General features: G+C 32.7%; 1 protein-coding gene across 2 annotated transcripts in view; it reads left to right on the forward strand.

Moving 5' to 3' along the window:
* Positions 1–2,196: 2,196 nt before the first annotated feature.
* The window catches only part of Cep112 (centrosomal protein 112), a 448,365-nt gene continuing 433,668 nt past the window's right edge, over positions 2,197–16,893 (forward strand). The window contains exons 1-3 of one of the 2 annotated variants that reach the window (XM_026406648.2): positions 2,197–2,310; positions 3,906–4,096; positions 6,293–6,465. In XM_026406648.2, the coding sequence (XP_026262433.2) occupies positions 2,205–2,310; positions 3,906–4,096; positions 6,293–6,465 (470 nt within the window). In that variant the 5' untranslated portion in view covers positions 2,197–2,204. Of the gene's footprint in view, positions 2,311–3,905; positions 4,097–6,292; positions 6,466–16,893 lie in introns of those variants that run through there. The other variant, XM_077800819.1, reaches the window with a different exon arrangement.

The raw sequence follows: 16,893 nt of genomic DNA on the forward strand, positions 1-16,893 counted from the left end.
AACCACTGAGCCCCATCATCAGCCCTTTTTATTTATTCATTTCTTTATTTTGAGACAGGGTCTCACTGATTTGCTTAGGGCTTTACTAAGTTGCTGAAGCTGTCTTTGAAGTTGTGATCCTCCTGCCTCAGTGTCCTGAATTGCTGGGATTACAGGCATGTGCCACTGCGCCTGGCTTTCTTAAGGGTTTTAATTTTCATTTTCCTAGTGATTAATGATGTTGGGCATCTTTTTGCATGCTTACTTGCCATTATTTGTATTTCTTTTTTGGTAAAGGGATTGATTTAGTTTCACTTTTGCTGGGAATTGAACCAAGGGCTTTGCTCATGCTAGGTAAGTGCTATCCCCTGAGCTACACCCCCAGCTCCTAGAGATTGATTTATAAAAAATATGGTTATTTTTATTTGACACATAGTAATTGTACATATTTATGGGATATGATGTAACATTTCAAAACATGCAAATGATGTATAATGATCAAGTCAGGGTAATTGGCATATTCATCACCTCAGATATTTATCATTTTTTTGTGTGTGTTGGAAACATTCAAAATCATCTCCAGTAGCTAATTTGAAACATATAGTTATTTGCCAACCAGGCATTAATTTTTTTGTAGATTATTTTTATTGGGTTAAAGTTTGAGATTTCTTTTCTATATGTGTGAATGTATATAAATGTGTATAAGTGTGTGTATGTAAATGTTTATATATATAAATACATATAAATGTGTATAAAAGTATGCATATAAATGTGTACATATGTATGTGTGTATTTTTTCAGTGATGGGAATGAACTAAGGGCTTTGTATATGCTAAGCAAGTCTTCACCACTGAGCTATATTCCCAACCCTATATATTCTTTTTTTTTTTTTTTTAATTTTTTAGATGTTGATAGACCTTTTTTTTATTCATTTATTTATATGCAGTGCTGAGAATCAAACCCAGTACCTCAACATACTAGGCAAGTGCTTTACCACTGAGCCATAAACCCAGCCCCTATGTATTCTTTTTAAAAAAATATTCTTTATATTTAAAAAATACTATATATTTATATATATTTTATATATTCATATACCTTATATACTTATAGATCTTATATTTAAAAAATTTTTTTTAGTTGTAGATGGACACAATACTTTTATTTATTTATTTTATTTATTTATTTTTATGTGATGCTGAGGATTGATCCCAGTGCCTCAAACGAGCTAGGTAAGTCCTCTACCACTGAGCCACAACCGCAGCTCCCCAACTGTATGTATTCTTTTTTAAAAAAATATTTATTTATTTTTTAGTTGTAGTTGGACACAGTACCTTTATTTTATTTATTTATTTATATGTGGTGCTGAGGATCGAACCCAGGGCTACGCATGTGGTAGGCGAACATTCTACTGTTGAGCCACAACCTCAGCCCCTCTTTTTTTAAAAAATTGTTTTTAGTTATACATGGGCACAATTTTGTTTATATATATATATATATATATATATTTTTTTTTTTTTTTTTGTGGTGCTGAGGATTGAACATAGTTTCTCACATGTTTGAGGCATGCGCTCTGCCACTGAGCCACAGTCCCAGCCCCTCTGTGGTTTATTTCCTAATTCTTCATGACCAAAGTCATGAGGATTTGTTTTTCCTATTTTCTTCTAAGAGTTTTATAGATTTACATTTTATACTTAGGCCCACAATTTGTTTGGAGTTAATTTTTCTATATAATATAGATTTAGGTTTGAGGTGTAATTTTTATTTGCATGTGGATATCCAGTTGTTACAGTATTATTTGTTATAAAAACTGTGATTTCTCCTTTGTTGAAAATCAGTTGTTCATGTTTGTGTTAGTCCATTTTGGAGACCCACTGGTCTATTTCCTTGATCTATGTTTGTTCTTTCACCAATACTACATTGTCTTGACTACCGTAGATTTATAGTCCATCTGAAAAATCAGGTAGTATGAGTCCTTCAACTTTTTTTTTTTTTCAGAATTGTTTTGTTTTCTCTAGTTTCTTTACATTTACATATAAATTTTAGAATCTGCTTGTCTGTATCTACAAAGAATGCTGCTGGATTTTGATTTGAATTGCATTAAATCTGGAGGTAATTTTGGGGAGAATTGTTATTTATTTAATTGGTAAGTTTTCTTTTATCTTCTTTAGAGTTTTATAGTTTTTGGCTTACAGATCCTTATTTTTAAATCTTCTACAGATCCGACTATGGAAGTGGAAAGTGAAGAAGAAAAATGGGAGAAGCTGGATGCAGAATTTGATCACTTTGTGGTAGATATGAAGCCCTTTGTTCTAAAATTACTCCATAGGTCAGGTAAGACTGTGTTTGAAAACTAGATTTTTTTTTTTGGTACCAGGGAATCAAACCAAGGGCACTTAATCACTAAGCCGTACTCCCAGCCCTTTTTTATGTTTTATTTAGAAACAGGATCTCATGAGTTGCTTAGCGCCTGGCTAAGTTGCTGAGGCTGGCTTTGAACTTGCAATCTTCCTGCTTCAGCCTCCAGAACCGCTGGATTACAGGCATGTGTCACTGCACCCAGTGAAACTAAATTTTTAATTTAATTTTTTTCTTTATATTTAATTAAACCAGTGAGCTATCAAAATGGATAGCTGAAATATTTTATTAATAATTTTTGTCATTGACATAGGTTGTTTACTTTGAGCTATTCATGGGTAATAAAAATTTAGTGACTGTGTTCTTTAAGCTGTGAAAAGATCTTATTGTGATACCACTTTTTACATGTCATGAAAACTGATCTCTAAAGTTAGCCACAACTGTGTTTACCTCCTTCTGTGAAAGTGCCTTCTATTTTAGGAACCTATTATTCACTTATTCTCTGATCCTTTTATCTATCAGAGCAGAAGAGAATCCATTGGTCTTTTATGATTATGATTGTTTGAATAAAATCAGGTGTGAATGAGTTTTTGTTGCTATTTTGTCTTCATTTCCCAATCTGTTATTTTTTATTTTGGAATGAGGGCCTTTTTCTCAAGAAATTAGAGAATTTTCTGAATATTTAAGGCATCAGAGAGCAATTGGAGTGAATTTGGGGGACTTAGGAGATTCTTTCAGTTATAGTAGGTATAAGGTTGGATGTGAAGGTGAACCTGATTCTGTAGCTGTTGAGTAGAGGGTTTAGAGTGGGGCCAAGAAATTGTGGCCTTTACTCTTTCCAAGTTCCCTGTTTCCTGAGGTGTCTGAGTGAACTCTATATTTAAAGTGAGGAAATTATTTAGTATTAGATATTTATTTCAGGGGCTGCAATGGGAGAAGTGAGTGTGGCATGAATTGTGCACTGTGCCTACTCACTTCCAAAGCCTGCAGCCTTTCCTAGTCCAGGGCAGCTTGGCACAACTTTCCCTTGAATCTTCTTACTGTATCTCCTTTTTTGCCTTGCTGGAAAATTTTTTAATATTTCTTTTTTAGTTCTCGGCGGACACAACATCTTTTTCGGTATGTGGTGCTGAGGATCGAACCCGGGCCGCACGCATGCCAGGCGAGCGCGCTACCGCTTGAGCCACATCCCCAGCCCCCAGAGATTTTATTTTTGTGAAATTTTTTCTTTGTATTTTTTGTCCAACTACTGATTAAAGTTAAATTGTAGATTGGGAGTTTATGGCTTGTGAGGCAACACTAGTTCACCTTTTTTGGTGAAGTTTTATTGGAACCATCTTTTTTTTTTTTTTTTTTAATGTATAGCCTGTGACTGCTTTATTGGTGCAGTGGCTTAGTCAAGTAGTTATGCCACATGGCCTCCTAAATCTAGTTATTTACTATTTGAATCTTTATAAAAATTTTTTTTTCTATTTCTTGTTCTAGACTAAAGCAGATACATTATGGTCTTTGTAATTAAATGCTTTTTCTTCTGAAAAATCAAATTTCTTATAGTTCTTTTGTATTTATAGAACGGCAGAGGTGTGCTCTTTGGATTAGAAAGTTGTGTGAACCTTCAGGAACAGGTGCAGGAGTAATTGGCAGGAAGAATCGGAACCTGTATGCAAAATTGTTATTGCATATGCTTAAGCGAGGAGTGCTTGAAGGCCCTTTTACACACCGCCCTGAACCAGGCACACTAAAAACATTACCTTCATACATGGTAGGTATTATTGACCAGAGTGTATTAGTTTTATTTCTTCAAAAGTGCGTAAGTTTTCATCCCTTTGGGAATACTAGGTTATATGTCCTAGTAACACATTAATTAAAATTATTTTTTTTCCTCTCTGATTCAGTTTTTTCTACTTTCAGTAGAAAACAAGAATTTACCTATAATGGGAAGAACCTTATTGAATCATTCATTTGTATTCTACAATATTGCTAAAAAAATGAATGAATTTTTAATATTGAACTTTAACTGCCAACTGATTTTTCATTGGATTGTAATGGTGACATTTTATGTATTTCAGTAGATTCTAGCTTATTAAACTCTTTTATAAATTTTAAAATAATATTTATGAGAGGTTGGATTGGATGACTTCTATAAATTCCCTTCTACTGTAATGCTGGAGTTTAGAAGTGATTTTCTGTACTTCATTTAATTTCATTTTTATAAACAGTTTTGTTCCAATGCTTGCTTGATGAATTGTCACTATCTGGTTCCTAATAAACATGAAATATACCTTAGTTTGTGCGAAATTTGAATACTTGAGAAGTCTTACAGGAGTATTAGGTAATTGATAGTTGTTGTCAGGATATCCATGTATTTTTTTCATGAACTGTAAAATTCTTATGTAATATAAGACTTTTATGTATTTTATTAGTTCACATAAGGCAAAATTTAGTTACAAGGCATGCTACACATAGAGGATAATTCTTTTTTTTTGGTTGAGGAATGTCAACCAAATAATAATAAAACTATTATTTTTATAATAGTTTTATCCATTGTATGTTCAAGTAGAGCCATGCATTTTGCTTATTTAAGATCTATAGTATTTGGGATTGTAGTTGCTTGACTTGATAATTGATCAGCCATTAGCATGATGACAGTAGTAGTGTCCCCTTATCTGTGAGGGATATGTTCCAAGAACTGTCCCTCCAATGATGACTGAAATAGTGGGTAATACCTAATTCCTTATACTGTTCTGACAACTAAGACAGCTACTAAATGACTAGTGTATACAGTGTGAATATGCCTGGAGGGACATAGTGGGATGGATGGTGTGAGGTTTCATCATACTACTCAAACACAATTTAAAATTTAATTGTTGATTTCTAGAGTTTTCCATTTAATATTTTTGGGCTATAGTTGACTGTAATTAAAACCATGGAAAGTGAAACTGTGGGTAAGAGGGAAACTTCTGATTTCCATTTAAAAAGAAGTTGTTATGCATTTTTGATTTGGGATAGAGAGTCGTGTGTCACTTTTCCCTATATAGAGCCCCTTGAAGATTTTCTGTATAGGATTGGGAGAATTGTTGTAGAGGTGTCTGGGCAGTGAAGTTTTCTTTAGAAATTTGTCATGCAGCCTGGTTAATTTGAAGAGAAACAAATGGGCTAATGCCATTCTCAGCAACTAGAGTAGAACATTCTGTGAAGTACATTCAGATGTTAAGATGGGAGTGTGCATGGTGTCCTATTTTCCCATTCACATTCAATTTCATAGAGTCATAAGGGAGAGCTTTATTTTACAAATAAAATAATGAGAAGGCCTAGGGACCAATACGTTAGTAATATGGCCAGAACTAACTCCCAGATCTCTCACTCATTTGCTCACACCTCATTAAGGAATTCCTAATTTTAATTTCTGGTTTGTTATTGATTGTGGTTTTTCTGTTCACCGAGTATGTGAATGTGTTCATAAAATAGTTAATGATCACAGAAAGAAATACGGTATTACAGGATTTAAAAATATCTTTCCATTTAACTCTTCATAAAGTTAATATCACTTTTGTTATATAAGTATTAGATTTTTCTGTTTTTGTTTCTCAGATTTTCTAAAATTATTTTTTTTTTGTATTTGTAGGTGAACAACATGTCTTTATTTTATTTTATTTATTTTTATGCCGTGCTGAGGATGGAACCCAGTGTCTTACACTTGCTAGGCATGCACTCTACCCCTGAGCTACAGGCTCATTCCCTCAGATTTTTAATAAAGCAGAACATAACTGAAATGTAAAGATGTTATCCATTTTATTTAAATATTTTGTAATTTGTTGTGCATTGTGATACTTTTTATGTATTTTTATGTAAAGAAATTTGAGTATTTGAAAGAATGTTATCGAACTTGAAACTTGATGGAAATTGTTTCTTTATAGTACATTTTGAAAGAATAACTTCTCTAATTTTTAAAAATCAGTCCATCTATTTTGATGAGCCAAATCCAGCACAAGCAAAAAGTTCAAGCCCAGAGAGCTTACCCCACTGGGTAATGGGTGAGCTGGGGACAAGTGAACACAAATTAAGTGAATCATGGAAACTTTCTTCTGGCGAAGATAGCACTTTGGTGCTGTCACCAACTGGTGCCCACAGGTACGTTAAGAAAATGGGATTCCGAATGTTTTTCATCTTTCAACCTGTCCTTGAAACTGGTTCATATATTGAATTTTTCCTTTTTTTCTTTTTAATAAATTGTTTTGCTTTATATTTCTGCTAAAGTTGAATACTGTGAGTGGATACTGTATAGGCAAAATAACAGGTTTGCTTTTCCATTTACTGTATGTCTAAGATTATTTTATATTTTTCGCAGCTTTTATGGATATCTATTAACTTCATGTATTTTCATTGCTTGGAAAGTGTTGCCTGAGAATCTTTAAATAACATAACTGTGTTTGTTTTTTTCCTTCATGACAAGAGTTAACTTAAGAACATTATCAGTGATTTCAACAAAATGACACCTTACATATCCATCTTGGAACTTTTGCTTGAATCTCCTTTTCCCTCAGTGAACAGTATTTATTTTTATTTAATGAAATAAAAATGTAAAGATAAACATCATTAAACTGCGCTTTCTTACTAAAGTTTTAATCTTAAATAGGATTTTTAGTTTAAATAAGACTAACCTTACTTCAGCTAATTTCAAGATTTACTGCCATTACTGCTACAGTATAATTTTTTGCTGTTAAGAAGAATAGATTTAAATTTGGACTTTTATCCTATTTTTAGTTTTCATATTGGCAATGTTCTCTAAAATGTTAGAATATTGAATAGCATCCATTGACCAGTACCCTACTTCATACTCACCACTGTCTTGGTAATTTTAATTATAGGACTTTGTTTCTGTTATCAATGTAATCTTTCTTTTCCCACTATAATATTTTTGGCTTATTCCTTAATCAGATACAGAAATGTAATTAGAAATTTTCAACTTCTCCATAGTTGATGTGGTCTCGCTGTGTATTTTTCAGACCTAAGATGATATAGTGGAAAAGAAGAGATGAACACAGAGCAAGCAATCCAGTCCATGAAATTATTTTGTTTGAAAGGGGAAACAAATTAAAATGGAGAGGCAGTGTTGAAGAGGTGATATAATTAAGGACATGTTAGGAAGAATAAGAGGAAATGAATAGGACAATTTAAAGGAGGTAGTATTAAATACTTATTTTAAAATCCATAGACAAATAAAATTAGAAGAGGTATAATTTTTGTTAGCCGATAGGCAGGTAAGCAGTCATGTAAAGAGATTGTGGTTTCTGTATCAAGAAAAATACTGTTCTTAATTTGGTTGCAGAATCCATCCATTGTTTGCTAAAATATTTGCCTAAAGTCCACCTAAATCCTAGATTCCTTTCTAGGTGTGATGAACATGGAGTTTTATAGTATACAGGTGGATTAAGGTTAGTAACTATATCTTTGAGTTTAGAACAGAGGTTGAAATTGATAATCTTTCTGAACTGAATGAATTATGTTGGTAAATTTGTTTGCCTTACATAGTGTCTTTAAAGATTTTTGAGTGAGTTGTCAAAATTAACAATTGGGAAATTTCATATCAAAATTCAGTTTTGTGATTCCTCTTAAAAACTAGAAACCTGGTAATCTTTCCAGAAGATAGTCATGTGTCCCCTAGATTAGATAAGTAATACTTGCTTAATCCCTGGATGTGATATGTCTTCACTCTTTCCTCCTAGTTCCAGACACTGAGTTTGATGTTAATTGCATTCATTAGTGAGCTTGCCATTTTTTCTTAAAGTAGATTTAAAAGGAACATGAAGTGTTATTTTTCTATTTTTGTATTCTATCAAAAGTGCAAAGAAGAAAGAAGAAGGATCCTATAATTCAAGAAGGAAAGAGACTTGTCTTGTAGAAGTGAACAGTATGAAGATACTGTTGGCATCTTAATCCCTCATTTGTTATCTGTTTAAGTTCTGTTGACATTTGATTTAGATAAATGGAGGAGAGAGATAAGTATGTGGATAAATTCATTGTGATGGTTATGTGTAGTCACGGAAAAATTTGCAGAGATTGAAGTGTATATAAGAGAAGGTTCAGAATAGGACAGACTTGAGATTTCCAGGAGTCCAGGTGAATGGACTTTTTCTTCCTTGGAACATAGGATAAAGTTCAAGAAAATACACTGAGAATATTCTTTAATTATTACTCAGTGACTTTTCTGGAAAATGAAACCAGAGTAAAATCCTCACATTTTTAACAAATAGTTTTCTTTGTTGGTCACCTATAATTAAATGTCATTTTAATGCAAAATAATTACTTGAGTCTGAGGCATTTTCAATTATATAAAGAATAATTAATGGGAAAAGCAGACAGTCTTATGATTCTGGTTAGTGCTATCCATTCTTCAGATGTTATAACTTCAAAAGAACCCTATGTGATATCCCAGGTAGCTTAGGTGACCCCATTACTTACTCCTGTAGCACTCTGTGCTTCCTCTTGCACTCATCACATGAGCAAAGGTTTAATATCTATTCTTTGTGCTAGATTGTAATTTCTTGAGATAGGAATGCTGTTTTTTCTATTTGCACTATATTTTCAGCTCCCAGCGCTGGGTGGGAACATGTTAGGAATTCCATAAGTATTTATATTTGGTGGGTGTATGCATGCATGGATGAATGGATTGTGTTGGGCACTGCCATGTATTTAATCTGTAAAAAAACCCTTTGAGACAGGTATGTTATGGAATTTTGTCCAAAAGGATTTTTCATTTAACTTAGAAAATGTTGGGGGAAGAATAAATTTTAGACAACATTGAAGGAAGTGCAGATACATGCAACAGAGATGTCTCTTACTGTGAGGAATGTAGTATGCAGCAAAGGAGCTGGCAAGGATACTCCGAACTATCACTTTGGTCAAATTTCAGGCTATCACTAGGGCTAATGGTCATTTAGGACTGCCAAAACAAAACTTCTCAGAATATCTTACGTTTCTTTTAATTTAATAATTATAATTTGATTTATTTTAAAATTTCAATTTTATTTAAAACTTTAATTCATATGCATATTGTTTAAGAGATATTTGTAGTTCTACATACTTGAAGTCATTTAAAAAATAAAACTAACATTTATTTTAGCTAGCCGGAAAAATTGATTTTAAGGCCAAATACATAATGTGTAATATCAGATCAGATGTGGTGGTGAATAGTTTATTGATGCTTCTGTCTGTACATTTTTTTAAAAAGTTGTTCTTTTACTCTGAGTGGTCATACTGTGCTAATGAAAAAGTTAGTATCTGCTAATGTTGACCTAATACATCTAATCAGTTCTGTAAGAAATTGTTTTAAAAAGTTTAAGAGGCTTATAATATTTGACACATGTATGTTTTTATAGTGAATAATTTATTGTTACTTAGAACTGAAGTTTAATGCTGCCTCATAAATTTTACAACCACTTCAACTTGTCCTTTGAAAAACCTCTTTAATCTTAAAAGATTTTTCCCCCTTAGTGTTTCTTTTTTGATCACTTTATAAAATCCTGCTTTACTTAGACCTTTTTGTATGTGAAGTATTTCTAATGGCATTTTAGATTATGCTGTTTGTGCCCTAGCCTTTTTATATTATTAAAGATGCAGAGTCCTTTTGAAGCTTTTTTGTTAGGGCTCCCTATTCAGTAGAGATGGCATCTTTCCTTTACCTTTATCCGTTCTGTAGGATATGGTAGTGGCCTTGTTCCACACACTTTAAAAGTATGATGAGGTTATTTTCTATCTGTCTTATCATGCTTTCTTTTTTTTTCCACCAGATACACAGCATATACTAGTTATACTTGATATTTCATACCAAAAAGCTTCAGCACATAGCTAGTCCTGTCCCTATTGTTGTCTTCTTCTTTAAACAATTTTTTTTGTAGTTGTAGATGGTCAGCATGACTTTGTTTTTTATTTGTTCTTTTTTTTATGTGGTGCTGAGGATTGAAGCCAGTGCCTCACCAATGTGAGGCAAGTGCTCTGCCACTGAGCTACAGCCCCAGTCCCTGATTGTCTTCTTTGCTTTCTTTCTTCTCATTTATTATATATCGTTTTTACCCATATAGTCTTTTAGAAGAACCACTTGTCCAGATGTCATTGCTTTTTTCTTATAATTCTGTTATTGCATTTTTATGTCAAATACCTGGCTCTTTTCTTGACAAAGAAATACTTCAGTTATATTTGACTTTGGAGCATGATTTATAAAATGTCTATAAAGAGATTATAAACTTAGATCTTACCCTGTAGAGTTTGGCTAATTTCACTTATTTCTGCAGTCATGGGCTATGTCAATGTGTATTACCTTTCTGGTTATTCTTCAGATTCTTAGCACTGAAATCCAGTAAAGACCTTGTCTTTGTGGTAGACAGACTTTAAGTTGGCCCCATGGTCCTTCTCCTGGTCTCTCTTTTGTAATTCTCTCCCCTCAAGCATGGGGAGGACCTGTGACTTGTTTCTAGCCAATAGACTATGGAAATGATGATGGGATGTCACTCCTGTGATTACAGTATATTATATAAAACTCCATCTTGCTAGCTGACTTGATCTAGAGTTTTTCTGTCATTCCCTTTGCTGACTTTGAAACAGCAGCTGCCATGAATCATATATCCATGAGGAAATGAATGCTGCTGACAACCATGCAAACAGGGAAGTGGATCTTTCCCTAGTTGAGCCCCCAGCTGAGAACCAAGCTCTGGTCCAAACGTGAATGCAGCCATATGTAAGCCTAAGCAGAGGACCTAGCTCAGCTGTGTCTGGACTCATGATCACAGAAATAAGAAAATATGTGTGTGTTGTTTAAAGCTGTTATGTTTGTAGTATTTGTTCTGCAACAGTAGATGACCAATACAGTATTTATCTTCATTTTAGGTTATGCAATCTGTATACAAAGCATGCTTGTTATAAAAACTTCAGGGTAGAAATATGTAGAGTAAAAAGCCAAAGATTTTCTGTGTTCTTTTCCTACTTTCCTCATGAGAGGCAATCATCATCAACAGTTTGGTTTGCATTATTCTACACTAGACAGTTAACACCCACACCTGTGTAGTTAAAAAGTATGAATTGACTTATACTATATATTCTGTTCTGTGACTTGCTATTTTTTGACTTAACTATATCTTAAATCTTTGTCATGTAGTCTGTGGAGTTTTTTTACTTGCAGATAATACTCTATACTGTGGATATACTCTAACCTGTCTCTACTGCTTTTATTCTTTATTATTATAAAGAATGCTTTAGTTAACATTCTAGTACATCTAACATTATGCACCTTGTATTAAAATGGACCTGGGATTTATTTTAATCAGATATGGGAAGATGACAGATGTCCGACAACTGCCTTTGAAAAAAGAGTTTATTACTCCAATAGCAAGAGTAAAGGGCACGCCATGCCATGCAGGCCTATGTGGGGAAGCAACAGGATTGGTTAGGTGACAGAAGAAGCAAGAGGAAAGCACGAGTGAGAGCCTTTTATGTTACTTTAGTTGTGGAGATGTTCTCGTTGGGTGGGAAGTGAAACACAGATGTTGGGGTTTGTGGTTCAGGGGTTTAAAATATATGATTTCCACATGTCCATAAAAAGATAGGGATGGTATGGATGTAAACGGCTTTGGCTGTTAGTTTGAACCATAATTTCAGTTACGATATCAAGATTGATTTTTACACACCTGCGTGTGTTCTGGGTTGTTGTGAATTTCTAGAAGAGGAATTGCTGTGTTGGTGGGATTGTTAGTTTATCCAACATCCTTGTGCGTGGAAGAAAAATCTATACAGGCTGCTATGGTGAGGCTTGGAAGATATATAGGGTTAAAAAGAAATACATAAAACATAGTAAACTTCCATTTACGTGTGTGTGTTTTAACGAAGCTGTATGGATACACGTGTGCACGGAATATTTCTGGGTGTCACACATGAAACTGTTAAAGAGGGTTATCTTTAGTGAGTGATTGTGCATATAAAATATTCTTTTTGTATATGTGTGCATGTTATTTTTAGTAATCACAACTAGTTTTTTTTTAATAAATATTGTTACATTGCTTACTAAAATACCATTTTATTAAAATTTTCAGTCATACATATTGTCAGTATTAGTGATGCAGATTAATATAGTTAATTATATAATATATATTTAAACATAAGAATGAAAATTTTTTTATCAGTAAATATTCTAAATGTGTTTGGATTCTACTGGTTTCTATTTGTTAAAGCATAAACCAAGTGAGGTGAGTTGTACAGTTCATGGAGTTCCTACTATATTTAGGCACTATTCTAAAACTCTTTCTAAATTATCTGATTTAATTCTCTTCACAATTCTGGGAGGTTGGCATCATTGCCCTTTTGTATTTATAGAGGAGGTAACACCCTTCAGGAAGATCAAGTCATTTTACCAGTAGTGGATCCGGTATTACAGTGCAGGTTTATTATTTTCTTTCTAGTATGCCATGTAGGCATAAGTACTTTATGTAAAAAATATGGAAATTTCATTCTTATCTAATTTCATTCTTATCTAATCCTAGGCTGTGCCTTTGTTCTGGGATATTTCTAGGTTGAGTTTTGAAATGAGGTACTTTGCCTTTGTTCAAATTCTACTTCTGACACTTGGCAACTATCTGTCCTCAGGCAAGTTACTTAGTTTCTCTAAACCCCAGTTTCATCATTTGTAAAGCAGAGTTTTAAGGACAAAGTAAAATAATACACGTGGAGCCTTTGGCACAGGATCCCCTAGAGGTTAGCTGCTGCTACCACCACCATCACTGTCATGGTGATTGCTATTATAATAGTCCACTCTGGGCTTGCCAGGCAGATTGTTTGATCATTCTTTTTTTTTTTTTCTTAACACAGTGCCTTTATTTTATCTATTTATTTTTATGGGGTGACGAGAATCAAACCCAGGGCCTCGCACGTGGTAGGCAAGTGCTCTACCACTGAGCCACAACCCCAGCCCCTTGATCATTCTTTTCATTCCCTAATTGTGTAATCCTGAGAGTATAATCTTAAAATCCATTGGTTATTAAGTATTTTCAGGTATTGAGAATCATTTTGTATTCTCCAAGAAAAATAAATTGATACCTGTGCAGAAAGATTTTCATTGTAATACTGCTCACTCTCAGAAGAGTGGTAATAGTATTTCAGAAGAGGATTTATAGGAATGTTTATTTAAATAACATAACAAATGTTGTTTTTTCAGGTTAGAAATAATACAGGGTGGCTGGCCTCATTTTTTTTTTTAAAAAGAATAAGCTATTTTATTTAACATGTAGTTGATAGTTGGCATAAAGCGAATTTTTTGTATTTAGTTTTCTTATACTCTCTTGCATTTCCACAAATCTTTAAGATATGATTTTACAGAGATTTTTTCCATTAGTAAGGTCAGATATAGATGATTTATTTTTATTGATAACTGAAGGTTTTAAGAGAGTTTAGACTGCAATTCAGATACTATTTAGTGATAACACCATACAAAGACCTTTAATCAGGAAAAAAGATTTTTAACATTATTGCTTAGTCTTATAAAATGGTGAATTTTAACCAAATTGATACCCTTCTCGTCTTGTTTCCTATACTCTTAGGTCATACTCTTTTGAAAGTAGTATAGGTAATGATGTAGTTTTAAAATTAAATTAACTGTGAACAAATTCTAACTTGTTGGTCAATTCATATATTCCCCTTTACCTAGAATCTTCCTAGAAAAAGTGACTGTCCCACATTAAAAAAAAAAAAAGTAATGCAGAGCTTCATTCTTCCTTGAAGTACTATAGGGATAAAAAGTCCTTAGAGGAAAAAACTGATTAAAAATTTGACATTCCTACTTTTTTATATTTTTTCTGCAGCCTATATTAGAAGCTGTCTTAATAATATTTAGACTTTTTTCATGTCATGTCTTTATTATTTTCATGCTGTATCCCAGAGACAGAACACAAAGGTAATGGAGTGTATTCTTACCATGCAATTATGTAAAAAATATTTTGAAGCTTCTTTTTTAGTGGCTTGTCAGTATTTTTATGAATTTTCAACAAAATATGATGTGATCTGATAGTTTATCTCCAAAGTATAGTTAGGTTCTGGGACAGGGAAAGATGAAGAAAAATCATTTAATGACTTCATTTTTACTTGAAACTTTGATTAAAAGTTAGGAGTCAGAGAGTGAAGAAAAGTAATGTTAAATCAACATTGGCCTTTAAACACTGCTTTGCCTGTGAAAAAACACATTGCTTCTGCTAATTTTAGAGAAGTTTATTCATGCTTAAAGAAGATATTCATCTAAATTTCTTTAGATACCATTTTATAACAAGTGTCATCCAGATTACTTAAAAATTTTAAGAATGTGCAAACAAAATTATCATTATTTATGTTATTTTTTAGCATATCAGATTTAGGCTAATTTTATATAAATTTGATCTTTTAGCTTTTATTAGATCATCTAACTAATGCATTATTTTATGCCTGTAAGAAATGACTTAGAGTACAATTATCCTATTTTAAATGATGGTAGAGGACTCCAGTAGTCTTTGCATCTTTGCTTTGATGAGATTTTTCTATAGGTTATTTGATGCTGGTTTTTGTTTTGGAATGAAGAATCTGGTCATACTCATACAATTTTGGAAAATGTGATTTGCTTTACAATGACTCTCTTTTAAACTGTGGTTTTCCAGGAATGCATTGTAGCAAAAAGCTGGTATTCTGTATGTCCTTTAAAAAGGTCTCCGAAGACAGTTAATATTTAATTTGCTGTGCAGTGTAACAGCATAGCCAGCAGATGGTGATAAAGTATAATGAAAACCTACTTGTGGTCGAATGTTGATCTAAATGAAAAAAATTTTATTTAAAAGATATTGATTTTTCAGTTTATGTAGTAATAAAAACAGAATCTTTTTATTTCGCTGAACTCTATTTATTTTTATATGTAAATAAGACTTACTCTACAAACAGTTCCTGCTCCTGAAATTGTTGGCTATATTTGTCAGGGAGCCAATCAGTACCTTCCTTTCTTGGTGCATCTTCATGTCTGTCAACCTAGTTAGGATTGCACATAGTAAAATGTCCTTGAATGTTATTCACCAAAATGCATTCATTTCATTAAAAAATTTCCCTGATGTTTTGGCAAAGACATATTTTATAGCAACACTAATAGAACTTGCTGTGATAATGGTCATGTTCTGTAGCTGTGTTTTCCAATACAGTAGCCACTAGTCAGGTGTGACTTTTGAGCACTTGAAATGTGGTTGACATGACCAAGGAACAAAATTTTTTGTTCTGATTGATTTAAATGGTCACATGTGGTTAGTGGTCACTATATTGGGCCACTAGTGCAGTTCTAGATCTCAGTGTTCTAATGGGCCATTGTAAAACCTGACCTAGTAGATGGAGTACTGCAGGCCTGTTCTCTGTCTAGGTGAGAAAATGTGGTGGTGATGGGTATTAGTGCATATAAACTGTCTCTGCTGTGGCGAGGCCTCTTGTGTGCTTATGTGCAGTTCATGGCATCCCTTTTTTGATGATGATCATCCATGAGCATCCATATATAAATTTATATTTATATATAAATAAATATTTATATATAAAATTTATATATTTTAGATATAAATATTTATATATAAAAATAAATATATATTTATATATAAATAGTTATATTTATATATAAATATAACTATATATAAATAAATAGTTACTATTCTGTTTATTAGTGTTGGGTTTCTGAGGCTTCCTCCCTAATAGAAAAGATACTGTTTATCTTTTTCATCAGTTTGGGTAGAACACTTAGCATGAAATAAACCTGATTAATTGTTATATTTGTTATACTTTAAAAAAATTTTATTTATATTTTTAAGTTGTAAATGGACACAATACCTTTATTTTATTTATTTATTTTCATGTGGTACTGAGGAACGAACCCAGTGCCTCACACATCCTAGGCAAGTGCTCTACCACTGAGCTACAACTGTAGCCCTTTGATATACTTTTTTTTAAAAAAAATATTTTTTAGTTGTAGGTAGACACAATGCCTTTATTATTTTATTTATGTGGTGCTGAGGTTTGAACCCAGGGCCTCACATATGTAAGATGAGTGCTCTACCACTGAGCCACAGCCCTAGACCCCGTTGATGTACTTTTTGAAAGACATTTAATCTTGAGCTCAGAATAGAAGACTGCTACATAAACAAGAAGTAAAACTGCTTGGTAGGGCACTTAATAATATATGACGTTCACACACTAATAAAACCACTTTGCTACTCATTAATTATCAACATTAGTGTGCTAGTTAAATAACATTTTAGGTATTTACCAAAGCAAGGCCAAGTGGCAGCAATTTTGTAATTGAGATGGAATAGTTATGAACATAATTATAATGACTCTGCATCTTTTCTTTTAGGTATATTTTTTTCCCCCTAAGTCAGATTTTTGACAACTATATTCCTTTTGTCACATTTTTCTTTTTCTTTTTTTAAAAAGATTACTAAAGTTTTTTAATAGCATCTTTTTATTTCACTAGTAAATTTTGTTCTGTCAGGTAATACTAAACAGTTTTGATTGTTCTTTTATTAATAA

This window comes from Urocitellus parryii, chromosome 7, assembly GCF_045843805.1.
Source record: "Urocitellus parryii isolate mUroPar1 chromosome 7, mUroPar1.hap1, whole genome shotgun sequence".
In the NCBI taxonomy this organism is placed as follows: domain Eukaryota; kingdom Metazoa; phylum Chordata; class Mammalia; order Rodentia; family Sciuridae; genus Urocitellus; species Urocitellus parryii.